Source organism: Solanum lycopersicum, chromosome 1, assembly GCF_036512215.1.
Source record: "Solanum lycopersicum chromosome 1, SLM_r2.1".
Lineage (NCBI taxonomy): Eukaryota > Viridiplantae > Streptophyta > Magnoliopsida > Solanales > Solanaceae > Solanum > Solanum lycopersicum.
In genome coordinates, this window is record NC_090800.1 from 78,912,328 (window position 1) to 78,937,382 (window position 25,055).

At 35.6% G+C, this 25,055-nt stretch overlaps 2 protein-coding genes across 5 annotated transcripts; both read right to left on the reverse strand.

Moving 5' to 3' along the window:
* Window positions 1-628: 628 nt before the first annotated feature.
* LOC101244042 (DNA replication ATP-dependent helicase/nuclease JHS1) lies at window positions 629-20,089 on the reverse strand. 3 transcript variants are annotated; one of them, XM_010326648.4, is made up of 34 exons: window positions 18,860-20,089; window positions 17,639-17,806; window positions 17,323-17,556; window positions 17,173-17,235; window positions 16,848-17,033; window positions 16,714-16,767; window positions 16,570-16,631; window positions 15,709-15,841; window positions 15,455-15,565; window positions 15,230-15,326; window positions 14,995-15,077; window positions 14,013-14,078; window positions 12,913-13,068; window positions 12,732-12,787; window positions 12,537-12,594; window positions 12,294-12,404; window positions 11,731-11,787; window positions 10,443-10,577; window positions 10,105-10,359; window positions 8,980-9,054; window positions 7,661-7,782; window positions 7,498-7,570; window positions 7,292-7,396; window positions 6,976-7,143; window positions 4,429-4,498; window positions 4,197-4,348; window positions 3,866-3,943; window positions 3,702-3,794; window positions 3,472-3,609; window positions 2,266-2,305; window positions 2,092-2,165; window positions 1,852-1,986; window positions 1,061-1,180; window positions 629-952 (listed from the first exon to the last, which is right to left on the reverse strand). In XM_010326648.4, exons 1-34 carry the CDS (start codon window positions 19,457-19,459, stop codon window positions 794-796), a joined length of 4,287 nt encoding a protein of 1,428 aa, XP_010324950.1. In that variant the 5' UTR covers window positions 19,460-20,089; the 3' UTR covers window positions 629-793. The 3 variants fall into 3 exon arrangements, 2 of the variants coding, with proteins under 2 accessions (XP_010324950.1, XP_069142963.1); XM_069286862.1 differs by having other exon boundaries at window positions 12,732-12,783; window positions 12,909-13,068; XR_011210691.1 differs by lacking the exons at window positions 629-952; window positions 1,061-1,180; window positions 1,852-1,986; window positions 2,092-2,165 and having other exon boundaries at window positions 3,702-3,787; window positions 12,732-12,783; window positions 12,909-13,068.
* Window positions 20,090-20,291: 202 nt separating this feature from the next.
* LOC101267349 (uncharacterized) lies at window positions 20,292-24,168 on the reverse strand. 2 transcript variants are annotated; one of them, XM_069286877.1, is made up of 5 exons: window positions 24,013-24,103; window positions 23,034-23,158; window positions 21,856-22,301; window positions 20,847-21,770; window positions 20,292-20,745 (listed from the first exon to the last, which is right to left on the reverse strand). In XM_069286877.1, exons 3-5 carry the CDS (start codon window positions 22,023-22,025, stop codon window positions 20,643-20,645), a joined length of 1,197 nt encoding a protein of 398 aa, XP_069142978.1. In that variant the 5' UTR covers window positions 22,026-22,301; window positions 23,034-23,158; window positions 24,013-24,103; the 3' UTR covers window positions 20,292-20,642. The 2 variants fall into 2 exon arrangements, with proteins under 2 accessions (XP_069142978.1, XP_004229694.1); XM_004229646.5 differs by lacking the exon at window positions 23,034-23,158 and having other exon boundaries at window positions 24,013-24,168.
* Window positions 24,169-25,055: the final 887 nt, after the last annotated feature.

Sequence of the window (25,055 nt, forward strand, 5' to 3'; positions counted from 1 at the left end):
TTCTAATAATACAAGTCTTAATTCTTTTTCTTTTCACCTACACAATTGTGTTCGATCTTTTTGAGCTGATGTTCTCTTATATAGAAAAATCTGAACATTGAAATTCAAATCTGAAAGTAATTTCAACAGAATCTTCCAACAAATCCCCTGTTTCTTTCTCTATACATGGATTTCCGTATATATTTCACCTGATTTTGTATGTGTCTAGGTATATTAATATCAGTTCAATACAAGAATAGGGGTAAGTGGTCACTCCCATAGTGTAAATTGCTTTTCAGGTTAGGGACTGAATGAGTATTTTTCATATTCTCTGGTGAGAGAAGGTTGTGTGATGAACCTATGGCGGTACTTCACTTCAGAAACGAATTTTAGTTGGCCAGTTTGATAATGAAGGGAGTTTGAGAATTCTCACAATATAACAGTTTTTACTTAGTTGGCTAAATGCAACAATAGATACTGGCTCCATGCTTTTGCCTTTTCTTACGTAGGAAAGAAAAATACTGGTCTATGACATATAATGCCTCCAAAACTGAAGATGCAAATTTAAAATTTAGACCAATGCCAATCATTTCGCTTACTGATGAAAGTGTAAAATATTCTAGCCTTTAATCCAACAAATCATCAGACATTCTTTGATAGGCTTGGTCTTGAACTTCATTTCTCAATAGAATTCTCTGTTTTTTACAAAAGAATCGGGGGTGTGGTCTCAATATTTACATTTACATTAGAGAAGTAGATTTTGCCCTAATTTACATGACCGCAAATCGCAAAATTGGATGCAATATCTTTATCATCATCTCAGGTTGGAGCATCTTCTCAATTCTGGTTTATGAGCAATATCCTTCTTGGAGACGCTTAAAATGCCACCTTGTTCTTCCACCTTCTCAATAAGAAGCTTAAGCAGAGGCACATTCGACAGCGTAATGCATGAACCTACCATTATCAACTTCTTCTGTTCAATCAACAAAGAGAAGTACATTATTACTTAAGAGTCGGGATGAACTTGTGCAAGAAGTTTCAGAAAGAAGAAAAATTCCATTCAGAGAAACCGTATCTAAACCTTGGCACGAGTAAGAGCCACGTTAATCCTGTGCCAGTCTCCAAGCAATGAAGAAATGTAGTTCCTTGGATTCTCACTTGACCTTACGAAGGAAAGCAGAATGCAATCTTTATCTCTTCCCTGCAAACATAGATTAAAACTAGGACAATTAGGAGCAGCAAGGTACTACTTTCTACCTAAGAGCAAAGTGGCTAAGACATTAGCAGTCACATTATTTGATGCAACTGCAAGACATCCTCAAGCCACAGCAAAATGACTCTACAAGCAAGCAGAGCAGATTGGATTATTCATGATTTACAAACGAGCTTTTGTGAGGCTAACAACTGGCACAAAAAAATCTTAAACGTTTGAGGACAGATGGGGAACCAATTGTACGAGGACTTAAGTAGCTTTATCTAGGGCCAAGTCAACATTGGACGAAAGCTAGTGTCTCTGAAGTAGCATTGTTAGATTGGAATTCTTGTTTTGGGCTTGGGTGTTGTGAAGCATTAGGCTTCCGGATTTCTGTTTCATAAATGGAAAGCCAGCCATTTTTCTGCCTTCTTTCAGCTGGCATTCAGGATCCTATAGCCATATCAAAACCATATACTAGACTAACCAAGTATATAATTGACAACTACTAAACCTGTCAAAGGATAACCTTAGACAACTATGCTTCTATTTAGGCTGGTCTACTGAATTTCTTTCCCTTAAATTATCCCGTTCGGTAAAGCAGCTTCTTCTTCTGAACAAGAAAAGTTGAAAACTGAAGATGTTTTTCGAGAATGTAATCACATCAGCAAAAATATTACCTGGTATTTATCAATTGTATGTATCTCCACTGATGTGGAAACAGCTTGCCGGATCAGATCTGCCTGAGAATTGTAGGGGGTAATGATGCCTATATCTTCCTCCAATATACCTCTGCTCAACAATCTACACACGATCTGTAGGCCAAAATAATCATACAGAAATTGGAGCTTAATATTTTCTTGTTATCTGATGATAGTAGTCATTAAAATGTTCATGGAAGAAACAAGAGGCATTCACACCTCGGCAATGATATTTGCTTCCACTGGGTTATTAACAGCTTTCCGGTCATTTGTTTCAAATGCAAGCAACAAATCTAGTTTGGAAACAAGGATGAGGCGACAGTTTAGGACAAGGACATTAAACTTCATTTGACAAGCCTGCATAATTTGACTTGAGATAGAAATTTGCCCAACCTGTGTTTACAAAGATGACGGGTCTGTTTGGATTCATAGCCTGTCAAAAGACCAATCAAACCAGATTACTTCACAGAATAGAAAAGCGAGCAGTTGGGGTGTCAACGCTCACAATTCATACAACATATTTTCTGGAAGGAATATAATTTCTTAAGATGAGGTCATCCTCGTCAAACATTGCTCATTCCAAATCACTGCACCAAATCTATACTTTACCTACATTCCCATCATGACCTTTGTACACAAAATTGAATGAGCAATATTTGACGAGGATGACCTCATCTTATTATTGAACTCCTTGTCATTGCCCCACCACTTTGTACAAAATTGAGAAACTGTGAACAGCGACAATATAATCTTCAAAAGACAAGAGAATTAACCAAATATTCTGTTTCATTAATACAAGGTTAGCGAAGAACATGTTTGTAGGGTATTTTGTTTTTCCCTTGGTTTAAACATATTATATCAACCAAATAATTATCCAAAAGCCTCACACATCACAAGTCGTACAGCTTCAGTTAGAAACTGGATCTTTTTATATTTCCGTGTTAGGACAGAAAAAGAATGGTAAAAGACGTGTCACAATGTATCTATATACCAGACGGAAACTCTAAAACTGGAGATGCACTAGGGTTTTACTTGACCCCTCTTTCATTTCAGTGCATATACTGTCTTTAGAAAAAGGAAAATTTTAGTGTGTTGTCACTCATCTAGATTACCGTTAATCAGCAATATTCACTAAAATAAGCACACTGAAAAAGTACATATAAATGAAAGCGTAATACTCTAAGATGACAGCTACACTGTGATTATGACATGTACATGAGAATATGACAAGACTTACTCCTTGAGAAGCAATTAGAAAGTGCAGATTAGTTTGTGAATGTCAGAAGAACAAAATTTGAGTATTAGCTTAGCAGAGAAGAACCAGCAGCTCAGACACTCAACTATTTACAGGAAAGAACTTATGAGTGCTCAAACAATGAAAAGTTACACGAGGTGTATAATTCCCATCAAACATCAGTCATTTTTAGAAGGTGCAGGCCTCTTTGGAACATATATTGAATAAAGTAGCATCATAGTTGGAAGCAACCTCTATTTTCCAACCTATGTATTCTTTCCAGATGAGGCAGCCCTCTTATGTTTGGATCAGTACTAAAATAAAGCAGCATCAAACTTGGAAGCAATGAAATCAATTGATAGTACCTCCTTTATCCACTTAGGCCCAGATGGCAATCCTGTGTACTTGATTTTGGCATTTTCTACTTCAGAAGAACCACATCGCAATCTGTTACCATATATCAAGGTATTTGATAATTCCATTATCGCTGCACACATGCGGTACTGCAAGTTGTAGCATAGTAGTGGCAAATATATCAAACTGGACCAGCTTCAGAGGTGGAAGGAAACAACATCTTACTAAATTTTGAGGATACCTGGCTTTGCAAAGCACAAATTGCTTGGGGATGAGCTTCTGAGAGTCTGCAGAACAGGCTAACTGCCATTCCATATTCTCTAGCTTCTGCACTCTAATATGCAAACAGATTTTGTGTCACAAGTTATAATCGCATTGGAGCTAGCAGAGTAAATCAAGAAATACCTGGACAAGTGGTGGTAATTGATAATGATCCCCAACTAGAACAAATTTTGATGCAAATGTCAATGGTCCCAATGATACCTGGATTGTAAATCTAATATTGTCATTTGTTTTCCCGAAATGAATCTGTCATCTGGTGACACATGTAGTTTCATAAAATAACTAGCTATAGAAACATAGAAGAGAAAAGCACAGGAGGCTGTTACTTTAGCTTATATAGAACAACTGCAACCAATAAAGGCCAGAACTACGACAAGTAACAAGTTAACCTCATTCACTACCTTTATTGACCAAAATGTTCAAATCTTTACTGCAACGCAAACTATGAACATACCGGCAACGTAGTTTGTCCAGCTTCATCCATGATACACACATCAAATCTCTTGTTTGAAAGCAATGGGCTAGTAATCCCCAAACAGGTAACAGCAACAACTTTGCTTTGCTCTAGCCTCTGCTTTATCTCTTCAAGACCATGAGTGTCCATCACTGTAGGAGAAAGTCCAGAAGTAAGTATTCCATGGGGCAAATCATGAAGCAACTCTTTGAAAATGTTACAAGAAACCAACTTGATAAGCAATTCTCACGAACTTCCTCGTGCACAACCTCATATCTTCCAATACGTATAAAATCAATACCCTGCAACAGTATATATGTTAGTCCCACTGCCCCCCTGAAGTGGTACTTGGATTGTTATGTGTATATAAAAGCAGTTAAGCAGTACATCACTTGTGTCTTGTGGTTCAGTCAGCAAAGCATACCAGAGAGTAAAGCACTAGGAGAAATATATGATACTCATTACGCAGTAATAAGTTGTTGAAGTATGTAAATAGAACATTTATAGCAGAACGTTTCAAAGATCCATGCCCTTAGTGGAAGGAAGCAAAGAGAGATCTTCCTAGATAACACTTACATGAGTGAGTGAGTCAATCGGCTTCATTTTACTTGCAAACAGGCTGCAAATGTATTATAATATCTAAATGGATAACATAATATATCTTTTACTTGGAAACTATTGCAAATATCATGAACTAATAAAAGTGTGTTCTCCCTAACAACTTAAGCTTTTAGATGAGATGGTCACACACTTCAACATGATATAAAAGCAGGCAAAGGTCCCGGAATTGAATCTCACCGCCACCCGAATTTAATAAGAATTTCCACGTGCTTGGCTCATGAAAAAGAATAAGGCACGCACCCGCACATGAGGGACATGTTGAGAATATCATTAACTGATAAAAATGTGCTAATTTAATATGGTATCAGAGTAGATAGAGGCCCTGAGATCGAATCTCACCGCCACCCAAATTTAAAAAGAATTTCCACATGCTTGTCCCATGAACAAGAATCAAGCCCACACGTGAGATGGCGTGTTGACAATATCATTAACTAATAAAAGTGTGGTCTCCCCAGCGATCAAACTTTTGGATGAGATGGTCACACACTTCAACAAAAACATTTATAAATGAAGAGTAATTGTCATTTCACAGAAATATTGGCGGGCTCTGGATAATCTAAATGTATGTAAAGACGGGTTAGAAGGATAAGATTTGGTTTACCACCATGAAGCTAATAGTCTACATAAAATGCTTCAAATTACAAGACAGTTTGAAGGTTATTATTGATTATATTAAAAAATGAATGCCTACATTTGAGTCGTTCTTTCTTAGAATACATTGAGTTAAGCAGAAAAGTTGTAATGTAAGTTGTAATGTGTTACCTTATCCATTGAATAACTCCACTTTCATAATTTGAATGTCTTTTATTATTTAATTAAAAGTCAATCAAATTGCAACCCTATGAGAATTCCCTATCAAAATAATTACCCCACGAGAGTTAATACACACTTCCAGAGAGCTTCAAATTGATAGATATTACACATGGGCATATCCAACCTCAAAAGCTCGCTCAAGAGAGGAGTATTACACAAGTTCATATAAGGAGATCAAATGCCCACCCTACAACCAATGTGGGAGACTTAACACCTCCCGTCACACCCAGGGCTGGAAGCCTAGTGCATGGATCAAGAGCATCTGATGAACGAATCGGGATGGGCCTAGCTCCGATACCATGATAGATACAATACTTGGGCATAGCTCTGATACCATAATAGATACAACGATTGGGCTTAGCTCAACCTCAAAAGCTAGCTCACGAGGATAGGGGATTTCCCAAGTCCATATAAGGAAACCAAATTCCCATCGCACAACCAATATGGGAGACTTAACACAAATGACAAATTGAGATCCTCCTTAACTGACCTACTTAGGATTATCATGGCTCAAGATATACTCAACATAAGGTCCTACTTTGCACTCTAACATGCAACTTGCAAGGGACAAGATTGAGAACTTGTTTGATTAGAAGATAGTAAAATGAATTTGGAAGACCGTTGGCAGCTCTTCAGGTGCTGGAAATCATGAAAGCCATTCTCGTAAATCATTTATCAAGTATTCTTTAACTTCATGTGAACTCAAAAAGCCAAAGAGACATTGCATTATTGGCTGGATGTAGGCCAGCGGTTTTAAATTAGCAAAAGATATGAAGTGCATTTGTGGCTAGCTGGGGAGGAATAATACCATCCTGCAACTAGTCACTGGTAACTTTTGTAGATTAGGGTTCAGAAATGAGACAGTCCCGAAAAACACTTACCATTCTACTGAATGAGAGAATACAATTGACACTGAACTGATAGGACTGCAATAGATTTATGGTATGATTTATTTAGGAATTTGGAGGTAGTATAATGGGATGTGTATGCATCTGTTGCTAAATGATTGAATGATAAAGAGGAAATGATGATGCAACATTAATACCAGTAGAAGCAACAAGGGACTGTAGTTGCTACAGTAGGCGCTTCTTAAATCATCAGTTCCATCCTAATGCTATACATTAACTCATATGCATGCCTTTCACTGAATGTATATTTCTTCCTTTGACTAAATCCAGCTTTTCCAAGACAGGACCTATTTAAAGAAAGAGTTTATACAATGTTGACCCCAGTTTACACCCAAATACCTTCTAAAGTTATGATATACATCAGTCTGTAAATAAACGTAGTTAAACAAAGATCAAAAGCACTAGGCTTCTTTAGTAGCATCAAGGATAGAGATGACCTGAGACTTCAGTTTGAGAAGCAAATTGTCAACAGCTGAATTTGTATAGGAGGTAAGCAAAATGGATGAACCTCTCATCAACAGTGCCTTCACAGCATAGACCATAGTGGATGTTTTGCCTGTCCCTGGCATTCCTAGTATCAGCGCGTAATCCTTTGCTGTGAGTATCTGCAGTAATGACAACTCAATATGTTGTGGGTACCCAATACAGCTTTGTATCTAGTTTATTCCAAGTATGATTCTGATAATTCACTGTATTTGTGATTTTCAGGTGCAACTATAAATCAAATTATAGATAGTTTCAATATATCTTCACCTTAAGTATGGCTCTTCGCTGATCATCATTCAAGTTTTTTTGTGACCAAATGTATGAAATGGCAGGATCTTGACTAAATTGACATCCACTATCAAACCTAGGCACCTGCAGAATTCATAGATAAGATTCTTTTTTATCATTCATTAATGAGGGTGGCTGTGGCTGACGAGCTGCAAATAAATTTCATAATTAAGTAGAGCATTCACCTCCAGATCAACTATCATCTTCCTCAGATGAGAACTCTGCTCATTTTGCAGAAACAGTTGTATGAGGTTGAATCTTCAAAACCAAAAGCAGGAGTAAGTTACACTTGAAAAAAAAAAGTGTACTTCAGATGGAATAATAAAACATCACAAAAAATTAGAATACCTCATAATTGCAAATGAACCCATGAATTCATCTTTATGAATTCGCCACAACTGCTGATGAAGATCTTGTGCCTGTGAAGTCCGGCTACTTCCTGGTAGCCTTAAGCGTTTGGAAAGAGATACCTACATAATGAAAGTAAACTACAATTAATAGCTGGGCATGCTTCTCCATGGTTCAGCTTACATCCAAACTTGTCCAGAATTATCATAAAGGATTATAAATCCACAATTTTATATTTTTTTAATCAAAGAAAAGCATGGGAATGTAGCATGGTTCACTTCATAATGAGTGACAATGGACCTTTACTACTTGAAAACAATACTATGATAAGATAGATATGTTAGGTTGCGGGCAATCTTGTATAAATATAGATATATTTACAGCAAAAGCTTTGGCTTCTAAGTAAATATAGTAAGCTGCAAACTAGTGTGCTTCAGTTGTAATTATTTCTTAAGAAGAATGCTGGTTTAGACAACTTTCGTGCATATACTTTTTAAGCTTTTCATTCTGGACAATGCTTCCAGGTCCTGAAGTAGTTTCCCTTTTTAAAGTAGAAGAAAAATGAAGATTAATGTGAAGCTTTACTTCTGTAAATCAATTAATAAAAATATTTCATTCTTATGATCCCTTGTATAGGCTGGAGCTACCTTTATATTAAAGAAAGGCAAAAGCTCTACAGCTGTTGAAAGGGACCAAACTGAGAGCTAAAGCATTAACAAAGATACTGGTGGATGAGGTATATAAGTAGGGGTTTGGCCATAGAAACCAAAATTTTGGAATTTTCTAAGTTGGAATTGAAGATAGAGTTGTGTTTGGTTATGTTTTTTGCAAATGAGAGGAGAGCATTTGATTTGGAATGATGAAGATGGAGTTAGAAAACAAGTTATAAGCTGAAAAGCAGGCGTTTGGCCATAGAAACCAAATATTTATCACTTCTTTTTGGAAATTTCTAAGGAGTTGAAGATAGAGTTATGTTTGGTTATGTTTTTTGCAAATGAGAGGATAGCATTTAATTTGGAATTATGAATTTGGAATTTTCACGGCGAAACACTTATTTTCAAATAGAGTGAAAATTATTGTGGAAAAAAGTGAATATTTTTTATGGCTAAACGGCCAATAAATTTCCTATTTCTGCTGGAACCAATGAGATTATTTCAAAATTTTGGAATGCTCTACCTAAGGAGGATAAAAAGAAGGAACTAAAAACCAGGTATATCCATGCATCCTAGGCTTATTGTAGCCTTTGGTTAGAAGTAGAGTCACCAAAGTAATAACAACCCCTTCTTTATAGAATGAATTGGTAAAGATAAAATACTTACCGTGATGCTAGAGCAACTCATATCTACAACAACTCCGGTAGCTATTAGTATCCCACTAGGTTCAGTGCTCAATACCTGAATAATATAAAAGATATAATGTGCTCATGACCACAATACAAACAAACACTTAAAAGTCTGCACCTTCAGTTCAGACGATCACAACTTGTACATAGGAGTAAGTAGGGGAGAGACAAACAAATCAGCTACTCCCTCCATCCAGTATTAATTGTCATACTTTCCACTTAAGAGTCAAACTATAAAAACTGACTAACATTTTACGATATATTTTTTCATCATATTGATATGCAAAAAATTGCAAATGTATAGTATTTTTCGTATAGTTTTTGAATATCTAGCTTTTTGTTTAAATTATCGAATTAATGTAATGTAATTTTACTTTGAAAATTAATCAAAGACTTTCGAAAAGCGCAACATGACAAACAAAAGTGGACGGAGGGAGTAATAAGAAGTGCAACAAAATTAGAAATTACTCTGTTTGCTGTCAGCTTTTACAAACGTAAGCCATGACCCTGACTAAATCAGGAAGTCGCCCATCTTTTCAGATAATAATTGACTAATATTCTGTATTTGTCATTGAATAGTAAAAATAACTCCCTTTTCCTACACGAGCTTCATGAAGCATAGCCAGTCTCAAACACAAGTAAAGCTGAAGGGTTTTTGTAAGTTGATGGTCAGTGTGAAAGTAGAGAATCTGACTACGATAAATCCTCTAAGTTAACAAATTTGTGGGATGAGCCCAGAGGCCACCAAGGAATGTGCTATAAGAATAGAGCAGAATGAATACAGAGGATTCCTGCAGCTCACAACTAATTTGGGATTAAGACATAGTTGATTGATTAAATTCTGAAAGGCGTCATAACTTTACAAAACCAACTAAATGAATCATTAGTTCAAGCCATGAGATTAATATAATCCACATGGACGAGATCATGTAATTCACTAGAGATGCATAATATAACAGCTCAGTCTCACCACTGGTCTACTGGAGACAAAGTGATGATGTTGTGCCAATGGACCAGTAATTCTTACTTCAGCTGAATGCTGTGAAAAACTGAATAGAACATTGAGGGCATAAAACAAAAAGAATACAGGAAAGAAGAATACCACATAGTCCCCGTTCCTAAGCGAGGATTCAAATTTTTTGACAGGAAAAATGGAACTGTTCAGAGCAGCTCCATCCTGTTGATGAAAGCCCAAGGAAGTCCAATCTCGATGTACAAAGTGATACGTAAATTGATTTCCTTTGCTAAAGTTTGATGGTGTGGATCTTTCGGATGTATCAAGGACAAGAGAAGATAAACAAGGAGCATAAAGGTCAGTCTTTAAACTTTGTGAAGACCAAATTTGTTTCTTTACAACCTGAAAAAATAAAGTTAACAAGAAAAGAGATTCAATAATCAGGAGGTGATTTCTTAATACACAGTCGACCTTGTATATTGTACCTCAACTTCTTTAGCCTCCAAGTCAACTAACTGATCCCATTTTTGAAGAAAATTAGTATGTTCATTTGTTAGATGGCTAACAAGTGAATCAAACACACTGCCCAAGCCGCTGCCTTCTGTGGTGCCACCGTATGCCTACAAAAATTATTCCGGGTACAGTAGTATAAGTTTTTAAATTTTGACAAAGTTCCATTACCAGTGGAAGGTTAATGTTCCCCATGATGAGGTATAACTAAGATGAGAATTGTGCAAAAATATTTAGATCAAGATAAAAGGGCTGATTTTCATGTCAACAATGATTACGCTCATTTAGGAAACATAAATGTTAATTTATCCTCCTTTATTTTACCCAATTGGAAAATAAAAAAAGGAAGCAATTTCCACTCAATTATCAAATATGTTCCTACATCCTTCCAGTGCAAGATGCTGTCTCCTAATCATTAGGCAAATTGATTCATATCCAGAAAAGCTGTGAGCCTTTGATTACATGTTTAGCTTCTTAAACCTGAAGAAGTTTTGGCACTTCTGTCAAGAAAATTAAGACCTAAGAAAACTAGTATATGTTGTAATACAGATGTTATAAATGCAATCTTTTGCCACAGCTCAGGTCCAACATAAGTCTAGTTGTAGCATAAATGTCAAAATTAGTCTTGTGGTGCATTTCAGGTCTAATGCTAGTAGCCTAAATATAGATGTATAGTGTTAATGATCTGTTTATTTTTAAGTACCAATATGTCTATCAGAAAGCTAAGTTGCTCGGACTCTCCAAAACTGTTGCGGCACACGTGTCGGATCCTTCAAAATACACTATTTTTGGAGGCTCCGCTACGCACCCGTCGACATTTTTGAAGAGTCTGAGCAACATAGTCAGAAAGTACCTATTTCACCATAACCACATGAACAGGTAAAAAACCAGAGAAGAGAACTGCATTGTTCTATGTGAGTGTATGTTGTTACATTTGCATATTTATTACAAATTCGCCAACCAAAGGATGTAGTTACTGATTTCAACAACTAAGCTCCCCTGTTTTCTTCTGAAGATGGTTTAGCATTTGAGTTTCTCAGAATCTTGACTAATTATGAAAGGAGGAAATTTTATTAATAGGCAAGCAGAGGTAAAGATGCAATAATGTTTTAGGATTGATAGCTGAGTTATCATGGAGGCCCCTTTAACCAATTATTTTCAAAGTCTATTTAAGTAAAAGGGGGGGAAAAGGAAGTTTGTCGCAATGAAGACCCTGAGAACTCAAAGTACCTCCATTTCAAAAATAAAATAAAATCAAAGTACCTTATGATAAATGGTACAGACATTGAGGTGGCGACAGCCTCTGCACATATTTGGACTCTGCATCAAAAGAATGAGAATCAACAGAATTAGTTACTAATGTCTAGAAGATTTTGTTAAGCGAATTCTTTTTGCTCATGTAATAAGCTAATTCATTTCTGATCGTATTTGTGGTGTTTTCTTATAATTTAAGGCAATAAATGATGGTGGCCAGGGATAGCGGTGGAAGATGACAACCATGCTTAGGTCTCTATAGAGAGAAGTAGTACCGTATACAAATTATGAAGTGTACTCAAAATGAATTACACAATTAAGGGCCTCCTTGAAGACAACCAAACCAAGGAGAGGGGACGATATATTTCAGTTAAGTTTTTTATATGTTACCAGGAATAATTAGGACACGAGAATGTGGGATAACCCTGAATATTAAGTGGACAACACACTGCTATGTGCAAGCCGATCAGCAATATATTCAATGAATAGTAAGTACTAATGCAAAATATCAGCACTAGCAAACACTTCCGTATTTGATCCAATTGTCACAGGATGAGATGTAGATACCTTACCTGTAACATTGGCGGCAATTGTTGAGTTATAGAAGCCTTGAGAAGATCATTTGCAAGTTCATTACGGCGCATTATTAGGCCAACCAAGTCAGATCTGCTAACAGTTATTCCCTTGAAAAAATGGCTGTAGTGTTAGAAGGTTGGAAAGGAAAAGAAAGGCAATTTATATAATGCTTAAAAGATGCTTGTTTTTAACTATTTATCAAAAAGAAAAGAGAAGAAAAAAAAGATGCTAGAGTTTACCTGTGTCTGATCTGTGTGCAGATAATACAGAAGACCATGGCCAATATGCTGCAAGTATCTAGTAAAGAAAAAAAATAGATAACGACGAGATGTATCTATAAACAAGAATTAAAGGAAATATACAACTTACAAGGAAGTAATAAAATATGTCAACAGTAGGTGAATAATTATGCAAGTAGGCAGGGGTCTGTGCACCTTTCCGACATTAAAAGGGTATACAACATGACTTGAGCACTATGTTCCATAGCTGCCTGCAGAATGTAATGTCAACAGTAACCTAGAGGTTAGGTGCCTAGCAAGAACATATAAAGTGGAGAATTATCATCACTTCACCACTAAGTGGTACTATTTTCACAAATGCTCAAAAAAAACTTGCCTGCCCATTTGTTGCCTTCCCAGTTTTAAATTCAAGAGGCATAATCATCTCATTAGGTACATTGGTGTTTGATTTTACATTTACTAGCAAGGATGCATCGATCATGCCTTTCAACCCATATTTTGGAGCCCATGCCATTTCTTCAATGTCAAGTACCTATATTAAAGGTCATCCAAAAAGAAAAGAATATAAACTTGGGGGAAGATAGGCAGACTGGATGGTGACCCATGTTATATATATTTCAAAGAAAAACAATTAGAAGCAAATATAAGTTATTTCATGTTGTAAGTAATGTTATGATATTCTTTTTTCGAGGATAAAAGGGGTCTGGCATGTTGGTAATGCGAAAAAGCACCATTAGTTGCATCATAATGCAGTTTAATGTCCTTTAACACAAATTATATCCTTCAGAAAACTGCTAAAGACCCAATCAAACCTAATAAATTAGGCATAATCTTGGAAATAAAGCAGTCCCAAGTGCATGCAGCTAACGCAATTGAAGGATGAATCCTGTAAATGCTTTAGGAATGTAAGTAGTAACTTTTGTCTAGGTTATGAGAAAAAATGTTGGATCATCACGTACCATTGGTTGCTCAATACTAAATATCCTTTAATAATCTCCCTACCTCATAAATTTTTAAAACAAAACTTACATCTAATGTCACATAACTCATCTACTAATAATGAACCTTTTCTTTTAAAAACATCTTAACATTATAAAGTAGGAGAACAATTTACATGAATTTACTTATTCCAGTTGCCACACTTTAGTATAATAGATAGAGTGAGTGAATTCAGTTTCAATTTGACTTTGCCGAGTAAAGCTTGTTAATTTTTTTATTTTGTTCATCACAAATCACAAATATGATAAAACACTAATGTTAGAGATAAATATATTAAAATGGAACAGTTTCTAATGATCATCCTGATGTGGTTAATGCTTTATATATCAGAAATGTTTGCAAATATTATGTTTCTGAGGATAAACTAAGCTCATACCTCAAGATAATAAGTTATTTAATGCATAGCCTTAAAAGGTATAGTTTGGAAGTATTAATTCAAGCCTGCATTACCAAGAAAAAAAAAGGGAGATTTCTTACTTCAGATACTTTAATTTTCTTAGCTCCATCTTCACTTCCAAAATCAATGCTTGGGCTTTCTGAAACCTAAGAGTTACATTTAGTTAAGCTCATAAATATATTAGGTAAAAATGGAGAGAAATAATATCAATGTGGGAACAGATTTAAGATTCCGAACAAACTATAATCAAGATGTACTGAGAATCAAACACAAAGGTCTAGCCACCAATGAAGCAGGCAGAAACTAATGGAGAATAAAGCAAAAGGAAAATTGTTGCATGGATCCTTAAAAAACTCAGCTGCACCTCGGTCGACCTAATTTGATAAGGGTGTGGGTGTGAGATGACACCACACTTGTCTAATTCACCTAGGCTGCATTGGTTACGACTAACAACATGGCCGAGAAGCATAGTTTAGCTGTGTTTTGGGTTTAACTCATAGTAAGGCGGCTCATCTGGTATAAAATCAATAAGTAGATCTCACCTCCCCTTCCCTATACCATAGCTAAAAGGGATAGCGCATCCACAGAAGAGACAGTATGGGCCCTTGTCCAACATTTAGTTAAGATTTAGGTGATGACAAATCATACCTCTAGATCCACCCCCATACTAGATAACCACACTTGTATCCATGTATTACACATTTTGGTTGATGTGACAAAGAGGACTAGTTTATGTACAATTTGGAACTTAGTACTTCGAAGGATAGCTTTAGCTACGCTTTCTTTAGGTACCATAGACAGCTTTGTATTTCTCAATTGTTTCATTTGGATTTTACAAGTGATGTGTACAAAATCTGTAAATAATCCATAAAATCTCACATTTCTGTATTAGAAAAAAACTTGGCAGGGTTGCATGCATTGCTGAACAAAGAAACCTGATTTGATATTAGTCTAACAAGGAGTCCGCACCATTAACACTGCCTTTCCAGCTTAGATACTATTGGCCTCAAGATAGTGTTTCACAACAATCAGCCAGGCTTGTTAAATAATAGAGCCATTTACCTCTGAGTATTGGAAGGACTGTATCCAATTCAGCAGTTTTGGAATTGCATCAATCAATGTCTTGTGAGTATCATTTTCATTAACTGCAATTACCATAAGTTTGAGTTAGTTTTGAAAGGAATGGATCATGTAAGTGCTTTACAGGGGACAGTTCAGTGAAAATTATCCTTCAAGGACTTCAAGGAAAGCATGTTTTCAGATGCCAACGTAAATAATAACTTCACAGAGGAGCCACCTCCACATGCATATAGGCTCTCAAGACTCTTCTGGAGCACTACCCTTGCATAATCTTCCAAGAATTCTTTTGTAGGAGACTCTCTGATCAGCCCAGCCTGAAAACAGTAGTCAGTCACTTTCATATGATATAGTTTCTAGTTCATGCATAACAATATAAATATAAACAAAGACAGGAAATGAGCCTATGGGCATAGAAAGACAAGGATCTTTTAATTCATAAAACCTGAAACATCTGATGTAATAATGTGCCAATCAGTGCTGCGGCTGAATACTCGCCAGATTTTAACCTCTCATCCAGCACAGTTCGCCTTGAACAACTGAAGCTGCCAGCAACCTAACAGATACTCAACGTTCAAGCACAATGGAGAAAGAAGAAGAATCAATTGATGGAAGCAAGGCTTTCCAAAAGCTAGAACAGTGAAAGACAACACTTGAGGAATTGAAACAAACAAAAGAAAAGTAATTGCTCGGACATACCCTGGTTCCAGAAACTAAAATATCTGGATGAACAATGAGAAAATTCTTCCCGCGGTTTATTTCACATTTTCCTTCACTGTCAAACTCACCGATGACATGAATAGTATCCCCTGGTGCAACAACACTATAGCACCTGAAAGGAGATTTATGTTTCTCATCAGTACCATGTCTGTCAGCAATTACAATTGCAAAGCTTAAGAAGAGAAGATTTCATTCCTCTTCAACAAATGGTTCATACTGATAATATATAACAGTTTCTCACAACTTGAAGGTACTAAGAATAAAACGAAACAATGCAGAAAAGTGGATGAGACTTAAATATTGTCTTCTGTCTTCGGGTTTAGGATAAAGATGCCTTTGTATACTCAAATGCACGAAAAACAAACATAACCTGCTACCTCAACATCAAAAGACATATGATGTCAGAGGCCCAGAAGAACAGGGACAAAACTAGTCATTAGAAAGTCCTTCCAGTAGTAATCTCTGTTTGACATGATGATCTCATTAGATCTGACAGTTCTAAAGAAGCAAATAATAATATAGGCAACACAATGCACATTGAGACTATTATTCTGCAAGACTAAAAATCGTCGCAACTATACTTGTTGGTTGGGAAGATAATGTAAGAGTAGCAGTAGAATTTGTGTTTTGAGTAGCGAGTCATTATGAACAGGAAGGTTCATCTTCCATCTTGTGCTTGTCCGCGCTCTACTATAACAGAGATCGAGAGGAAGCTATTGAAGAGAATTGTTTGTCTATTATAAAAGTGACTGTCAATGAAATAGCGTGTTTGTGAATTTATGTTATAAGTATATTCAGCAACTTGATGAGAGAAGAAATAACAGAGATTCAACTCATTACCACTCATCCCTCAATTGTAAAACTCTTTCTTCTCCACCTTGTTCATTCAGCAAGCGCAAAACCTGAAAGTCATTGACAGGTGTCCACACATCACTAGTTTTATTGAGAACTCAAAAAGGTTTTATCAAGGCGCTTGGCACAAACCTTGAAGGAGCACTGTCGCCCAGATGTTTCAACTTGTTCATGCTTCTCAGAAACCTGTAGTTTCATATGGATTAAAGTAAACTGATCATAATTCTCATGAAGGGTCTATTTACATAAGAGAAGAGCTGACATACCTCCAATACAAGAAAATTGATAGTTGACTCTTTCCTTTGGTCACTTGAACAAAAGTTTTCTGCCAATTTTTGCAAAACGGCAGTTGGCTTAGCTGGTCCATCATGACAATGGGATGCGATTTTCTCTTCACATTGTGGTTCAACAGAAATTACATCTTCTACTTGGTCTAAAAGCTCAATCAATGCCTGAAACAGGATATATAGACCTATAAAACACTGGGACTGTCGAAGTATGACTTTACACCTTCTGCACAACATGGGTTTACAAAATGAGTAACAAATGTTAATGATTACATTAACTGAAAATACCAGAGCAGTCAAAGACCTTTTTGTGTTGCCTGGAACTAAACTGATCACTGGCTTCATTAGAATCAACCACGTTGGCAGGCTGCATTAATTGCCAGAAATTATCAGGAACATGTCTTCTACAAGAAAACTAACAGATTTTTTACTTGTTTGATGATGCAGATACTACCTTATCACTGCCGTATGTCAAAGATGGTGGAGTCTGAAAAGGACTCTGACTGTTGATTACTTCAGTTTTGCTCTGGCAGTTGGAGTTTCCATTGTTTTCCCACAAATCCATTGTGTGATCTGTGTTTTTGTTTTTCATGCTAGCCGTTTTTGAGCATACTAATGATTTATCAAGTGCCTTCGGTGGAGGTGAACAGAGCCATTTCTCAAACTTTATTTCTGTCTCAGGAGGCATCTGTAGTAACCATTAGTGTTAGTATTATAATAATCATTACCAAAGCATGTCCCACAACATACTGTACATTATATTAGTGTACCTTTTTCAGTGAACATTCTTGAATATTTAAGGAGTTGAACCGTGATGAGTCCGCCAACACCTTTGCCATCTTTGGTAATTGTTTGGACATGGCATGTAGTCGTTCATTCACTGGAGATATTCTCCATGTTACTTCATCACCTCCGTCATCCTGGCTTTGCTTGATCAACTAACAAACAACAACATATTAATTCATTAACTGACAAGCAAACTTGGAAAACTTTTGAATCAGTTAGATTTTGTTCTTTCTTAACCATGGATGCAATATTCTAAGGATCCGAAAATATAGGCTAAAAGGTGCATTTAAGTTTATTAAACGACTGGTGGATTCAAAGTCCTCATTGCAATATAAAAGAGGTTGCTGGGGGCAGAGAAGACCATCAACATGTCTTCAAAATTCCACAAGCTGGAAATCCATGCCATGTCTACACAATGTTTGTGATAGTTAGGAACCTAGACTCCACAGTTTTGCAGCGAGAGATTAACAACCTCAACCAAAATTACTCTTATAAAGCAAACTGACCCTACACAAGCTAAGTCCTTAGCATGGAGCAAGCAGAGAATACGTCTTAGTTTACCTCCTACTTTCATTGTCACGTTTGAAACATATTGATGGGAAATACATTTTTAGTGGTTAGAGTTATTACTCTCCTACTTCATTTTTATAGTAGTTAGAGTTATTACTCTCCTATATAATATGTTATTACTCTTCCCTTTAACTTCCCTGGTTTGCAAGTTCCCAAATTCCACATAGACAGCGTATCATCTGCTAAAAATTTGTTCGTGCTACTTTCTTCCTCTCATAATGGATTCAAATTAGACTTGCTACTGCTTTGGCTTGACCAAGCTTCCTGTTCCAGGAATAACCAAGTGGACAGAGTGTTCTCTTTCCCAACTTCATATATAAAGTAGAACAAGAATTTGACCTGCTACAAATAGTGGATACTGCTGAAAAATGAGTACTTTAGCTTTAGCTTCACTGACACAGATAACTGCATTGCCTAAAAGTCTTTGTTTCATGATATTACATCACAGAGCTTACTGGCTAATTTCCTCCCACACTTTACCTTGACCTAATCCCTCATCACGCAACTTCTTGTAGAATGAGTCTAAAAAGGTTGCGATCTTGTAATTATTGAGTAAACAAGGAGATTCTTCGCTCATCTACACGCATTGAGAAATTAGTTCTGCGTAACAATCATCAGAAAATAAAGACAATTACCATTCCTGGAGAAAACTTGAATCGCTTGTTCAAAGATACAGACTTGCAAAACTCAGGCGTTACTTCTGCATCATTTCTCTCCTCCCCTGAACCTGCAGCCACCACAATCTCAGTAGGTGTACTGTGAGATGGACTACTCGATTCATTGTTTTTCAAACTAACACTGCTTTCTTTATCCTTAAATCTCTCAGCTACATCAACTTTATCTGATTCGACCACATTTCCATTGCTTTTAACTTGTGACACTGGCTTAACCTCATCAAACTTATTGAAATCCAATCCATTTTCACCTTTCTGTGCAACGGAGTTTGTTTCATTAGAATCTAAACACCTTAACTCTAAATCATTTCTAGGAGTTTTGGATACTGATACACTAGAACTTCCTTTAGGGTTTTGCAATGAATTGGGATTGGAATTAGAATTGTGGGGAACAAGAAGGGACTTGGATTTCTGTGAGAGTGCATTTTGGGTGTGGCGTTCAAAGAAATGCTGGATCCCGAATTTGGACGGCTGAGATTGCTGCTGCTGTTGCTGAAGATTCTGGTTTTGAATACTTGATTTCTTTGTTGATCCTGAACTTGTTCTTTTCTTTGGAGGCATTTTACGTCCTGAGCTTCTGTTATTCACCAGAGAACAACTAGGGCTTTAAGTCAATCGGAGAAGAAAGAAGTTGAAATTGTGTAAGAACTCAGAGATGGATTTTCCCGCCAAAAGAGAAATGGGGGAATATTAGGAGGGAGTGAAACTGGACCGTCGGATTGGTTACCAACGATAGCGATAAAAAGTTGTATATATTTATTTACAGTATAAACAAGCAAAAGTTTTCGTTTTTTCTAATATTTTAATTTAATTGATTTACAGGGTAATACAAGCCTCTTTTTCTTTTCAAAAAATAAATGCTATAATTCACAATTTTTAGTTTTAATTTTAATTTTTACACTCTAGATAAGAGAAAATGTATTTCTTTTAAGAGTATTATCATATTTTCTTGGCCAAACACGAAGAGAAAAACGATTTTCCTTCTCTTAAATCTCATTCTAAACAAAACATTAAATGTTTTATATATGTGTGTAAAAATTTTCTATGTGTAAAGTTTAAATAATCACCGAGTAGTATGTATGGAAAGATCTTCTGGGGTAGGGGAGGATCATTTCTCCCAAATGAGACTACACACCATATAAATTCAGATTTATCCAAGCTCACGAGGATATCAAATGAAAAAAATAAAAAAGAAAGTTTTAGAATAGGTTGAAAAGAAAATCCAAACTAATTTCTTAAGCTTTATCTTTTTTTTCCTGGACCCAACAATTTATTCATTGATCAGAATCAAAATATAAATCCTTTCAAATTTTACTAAAGCGGTTTTTACTTTTAAATCAAAGCTCAGTGGAGAAGACGAGGAAATAATATTGTTTTTGTTACTAGACAATAATCACAGGCAGAAAAATACAATTAAATATAAATGTCAACTTTGGCATAATATACAAATTAGTACTGATAAATAAACGAGCTCCAAAACACAAGATGCAACTCAATAGTTTTAATCTGTTCTTACTACAACAACATACCCAGTGTTTACCCAGTGTTTGTGGTAAATAGACCAAGGAGCTGTTACATGTATTAAAACAAGCAAGACGAGTATTACCCCAAAATGATTGCAGAGGCAAAGCAACTACACAGTGAACTTGTTAACAGATTCCAAAATCAAGTTTACATTACATGATCTCCTTCCTCTTTACAAGTCTAGTAAGACATCCAAATTGTGGAACATGTACGAGAAATATTATCTTGCACTGAAAATTGGTTCAGCATCCGCACTTGGTTGACTTCTTCTAGTGTACTTGAGTAGTAAACCTTCTGAAGAAAGTCCTGGTACCTTCAGATCCCTATACATTCATAACAAAAGTAGAAATGGAGCATATCATATTCAACCATCAAGTACGACAAAAGAAACAGGATTGAAATCATAGGCAATGTAAAACCCAACCTGACAAATGGCTGCAGTTCTTTCCATTCCCACTTTGGCTTCTCCTGGAATAGTTTGGAAAACCGTTCAGCAGGCACTGATGACAGTGAAGAAACACTAAAAGCATAAATCCGAGTCTCTATCCCGATCTTTTCGGTCAAGACTTCTCCTTCTAGCACATCAAAACTTGCATTCATCCCTTCTGGAACTTTCTTTCTCCACTCCTCCATAAATCTTTCAAGTTTCATTTTTTCCCCTCTTAAGATTACTCTAGCAAAATGCACGCAAACTGGCCTTTCTTCCAACCTCCATGTGCAGCCTCCTCTAATCTCATCATCCACCTTACTTCCATAAACTCCCAAACAGTGCTTTACTATTTCACGAGGAAATCCATCTGCCTCTAGCACAGGCAAAACTTCATCTTCGTTTAGAGCACTTAAAAGCCAGTCATTCAGCACTGCATTATGCAAAAGCATGTTCAGAATCGCATCCACAAAGTTCTCATCTAAACTTCGCCAAAATCCATCTATCTCTACTGCTGCAAGAGCTCGCAACCCTGTGCACAGTTCCTCGTCACTGGCTTGCACCTTCTCAACAAGATCACTCCATGAATACAAGCCCTTGTTTTTGTGAGTCAATTCAGTATTCATTTGTGACACTTCATCAAAACTATAAGGGTTTTCTGAAAGAAGCAATTTGAGTTTGTCCAATCTAGGAGCAACCTCGACAAGTTCCATACTGCCAGGTACTACTTTGATTACAGAAGCAACCATCGCATTGTCATGATCCTTTTCACTTGAGTTTGGCGAAGCTCCAAGTGCGATCGATAGGTTGGAAGGGGGTATAAGGAATAGAGAATTAGAAGTTCCAACAAATTTAATGGCATAAGTTTTTGTCTGACTACAAAGAACTGCATCCTCATCTGGCTGCCCTCTTATTGTTACTCTACAGAATAAGAATAAATTCAACACAATCCAGATAAACAAAAAACACAAATTGAAGAACTTCACTGAACAATACCACCACGTACCTTTGATTGAGGATATCAGGTAAAAGCTTCTCATCAAGCTCAAGAAGCATTAAATCATCATGAGGACCAAAGAGCTGGTGATAAGCGATAGAGATTGAAGTATTAGGTTGAACATTTAATATTGCATCTGCTCCTCCTTCACCATAAGGTAGTGATTTTTCTATTTCCATCTTCAGGCCTAGGCTTCAAGAGAAACCTTTCCAATACCCCCAACAACCACAAAAAAAAAGTAAAAAAGAAAAAGAAAAAAGAGGGGAACTTTCCTTGTCTATAAAGTCCTCATAAGATAAATTTCTAGAGCAACAATACAAAGAAATTCTCTAGTAAAAACAAATACGAGCACAAACAGTCCTGTGCAGAATAGTTATCAGGATCAAAAACCCAGATGACGATAGAACTCAAATGACAGTTCCATTTTCATGCCACAACATGTATCTTCACTTGACCTGCAAGACAAAACATCTCCAACCTAAGTTGAATTACAAAACTAAACAAAAAATATTTGTTCTGAAAAATATGAGAACAGCATGAGCTGAATTTATTATTTTAATTTGACAACCTTTAATTTTGTTAAAGTCGAGGGTCTACCGGAAGCCACTTCTCTACACTCATAAAGGTAGGGGTAAGACCTATGTACATCCTACCTTTTTTAGACCCTGCTTATGGGATTTCACTAGGTATGTTGTTGTTCTTGTCGTCATGACTTGTTTAGTTCTGGTTTAAGGCAATGGCGAAATTTATCAACAAGGATTATATACTCATTAATTGTGCAGTTCTTACTGAACACAATGAATGAAAAAAATCATTTGATGGTCTTTAAGAGTTATAGTCCTATAAATTAGGAATTTCTGAAAGAATCAACTAAGAAAGTAACTCCTATCTGTAGAAGACCCAGAAGATAAAATATATTTTGAAGGTTGAACTTGTACAGAAAGTGATCAAATACAAAACCAATTCTATGAGATCATTTTAAAATCCAATTGAAAGTTTGGCAGAACTTAATCAGCTGAACACCGTAAAGATAGGGAAACTCAGCAAACATTTATGTATGTAGCATCGGAAAGAAGAAAAAACAAGACAGCATATGCATTCAAGTCAACTTCGAAATGAATACGGTTTTGGAGAAAATAATCTTCTAAGTTTGAGAAAAATAATCTGAGAAAACATAGATTTCCAACCGAAAATTTGGTGGCTTCTTCGGATGCCCTGTAAAGTTTCCAAGGATATGAGCCGTATTCTTGACGTGTTAAATTGCAGCAGCAGTTCGCAACAGTATGAGTTGATGAATGTAGTCTTCGTATCCCTAACCACAATTTTCCTGAAACTTTGATTACTTAAATAGTAGGTCAACTAGTAGTTATTATTTCAGAAGTCGCATTTCTTCTTGATTCTAAATTTCTTCGTCAAAGAAGTGGCTTTCTGAGATAATATCTATTAGTTGAGTGACTCTATGAGGAATCAACTAGGAGTTCTCTATTTCATACAAAAGCATATTATATAATCTGATATGAGTCACTTGATACTTTCTATCTTCCGAATTCCCAGAATGAATCATATGATTTTGAAATAGTACTTTGAATTCTTTCAAAAATTCATATTTTTTTCACCCATAATGTGATGATTCCTCCATTCTAATAACTTATCAACTTTAGAGCCAAAAAACAAACAACTTCAATTCTAATTCTGCTCTTACTAATAAAAAATATGTCAAATTAACTTCCTAAAACCTTGTGATTATTCAGATTTTGTTGCATCAGTATCTCAGCAAAAAGTTAATCAAATAGGGAGAAAGCAAAAAATGACCCAACTCTTCAAAGAGAATACAAGAGACCAAAATAACTAACAGTTTCTACAAAATAAAGCCTGAATTCTTTGAATAGACATTTGCAACCTTTTGTTGTCTATGGAAAACAACGAAATATTGGCCAATAATAAAAAAAGAACTCGTATCTAAATTCTTGTCATAATTGTTCATTTCTCATAGAACCGAATTCCTAAAACGTCAAATACTTGTTGTTCCAGATGAACTTAACAAGATCTCAAGCAATAGCAGCAAAAAGAAAGAAAAAACACACACACACCAAAACCATCAAAATGAACACGGCAAAACACAATCCCAAGTTGAAAATTTCAAAAACTATAAGCAGAAAAATTTACCCTTTTTTCCAAGGAAGTGATAATTGTGCGTTGATCTCCAATGGAGTTCAGTAGGGTTGAAGAAATTAATAGAGAGAAGTAGGGAAAGTATAGCTTTGGATTTTGGAGGGAAAATGGAAGAGATGAAAGAAAATTTCGCAATTTTTTGTTAAGCCCACTGTTATGGGCTTGGCCCTTATATTAGAAATTTTTGTGTTTGGACTATTATTAGAGCCCAAGTATGCGTATCATCATTGTCACAGGGAAACTTACATAAATAAATTTTATTAAAAAATATATTTATCATTTACAGCAATAATTAAGTAAATACCTCGTGAAAGAAAACTAATTACAAACATGTATACCCTTACATTCATACTCTACTAAATAATTACACTATATACAGACCAACTAATTTCGCTCAATTAATGCTAAATCAATATTTTATATTGGGCATAATACATAAATATGTTTTTTAAATTGACTTTGAATCACATTTATACCCTTTAACTTTGGGTATAAAATTGAACAAATAGACACATATATTCTACATGTCATTCCATGTGTCATTTTTTGTCCTATGTGTCATTTTTTGTCCTATGTGGTGTCTTACGTGTATTATGTCATGTATGACTCATGTGTTTATTTATTTAAAAGTTGAATAGTTAAAGGTCTGTTTATGCATTATGAAAGTTGGAGGTCAAAATTAAAATTTGAAACAAAGTTTAGGGTCTAATATATGTATTATGTCTTTATATTTTATTGATATCGTTAGACTGATAACTTCGCTTAACTGATATCATATAGTACTATATTGATACCATCAAGGCATATAATTTCATTTAACAAACATAAAATCAATATATACACACTGTATTGATGTATGATACTGATAAATACAAATATTTTTAAATCAAATATTTTCGTTTATGTATTAAAAAAAAGTTTGAGAAAACATTTTCTTTTCATATCCAACACACACCCTAATAAGGCACAAAATTTTTAGGAAAAATTGTATATAATAGCAAACTAATAACCTAAAATAAATAGAGTAGCTAGGGTTT

Coding starts and splice junctions, on each gene's coding strand:
- LOC101244042 (XM_010326648.4), bottom strand. CDS start 19,459: ATGCCTCCAAAGAAAAGAACAAGTTCAGGATCAACAAAGAAATCAAGT. Junction 15,078..15,229: donor GAGCCTATATGCATGTGGAG/GTGGCTCCTCTG, acceptor TGGTAATTGCAG/TTAATGAAAATGATACTCAC. Junction 12,595..12,731: donor ACCCTTTTAATGTCGGAAAG/GTGCACAGACCC, acceptor TTTCTTTACTAG/ATACTTGCAGCATATTGGCC.
- LOC101267349 (XM_004229646.5), bottom strand. CDS start 22,025: ATGGAAATAGAAAAATCACTACCTTATGGTGAAGGAGGAGCAGATGCA. Junction 21,771..21,855: donor CCTGATATCCTCAATCAAAG/GTACGTGGTGGT, acceptor CTTATTCTGTAG/AGTAACAATAAGAGGGCAGC. Junction 20,746..20,846: donor GAACTGCAGCCATTTGTCAG/GTTGGGTTTTAC, acceptor ATGAATGTATAG/GGATCTGAAGGTACCAGGAC.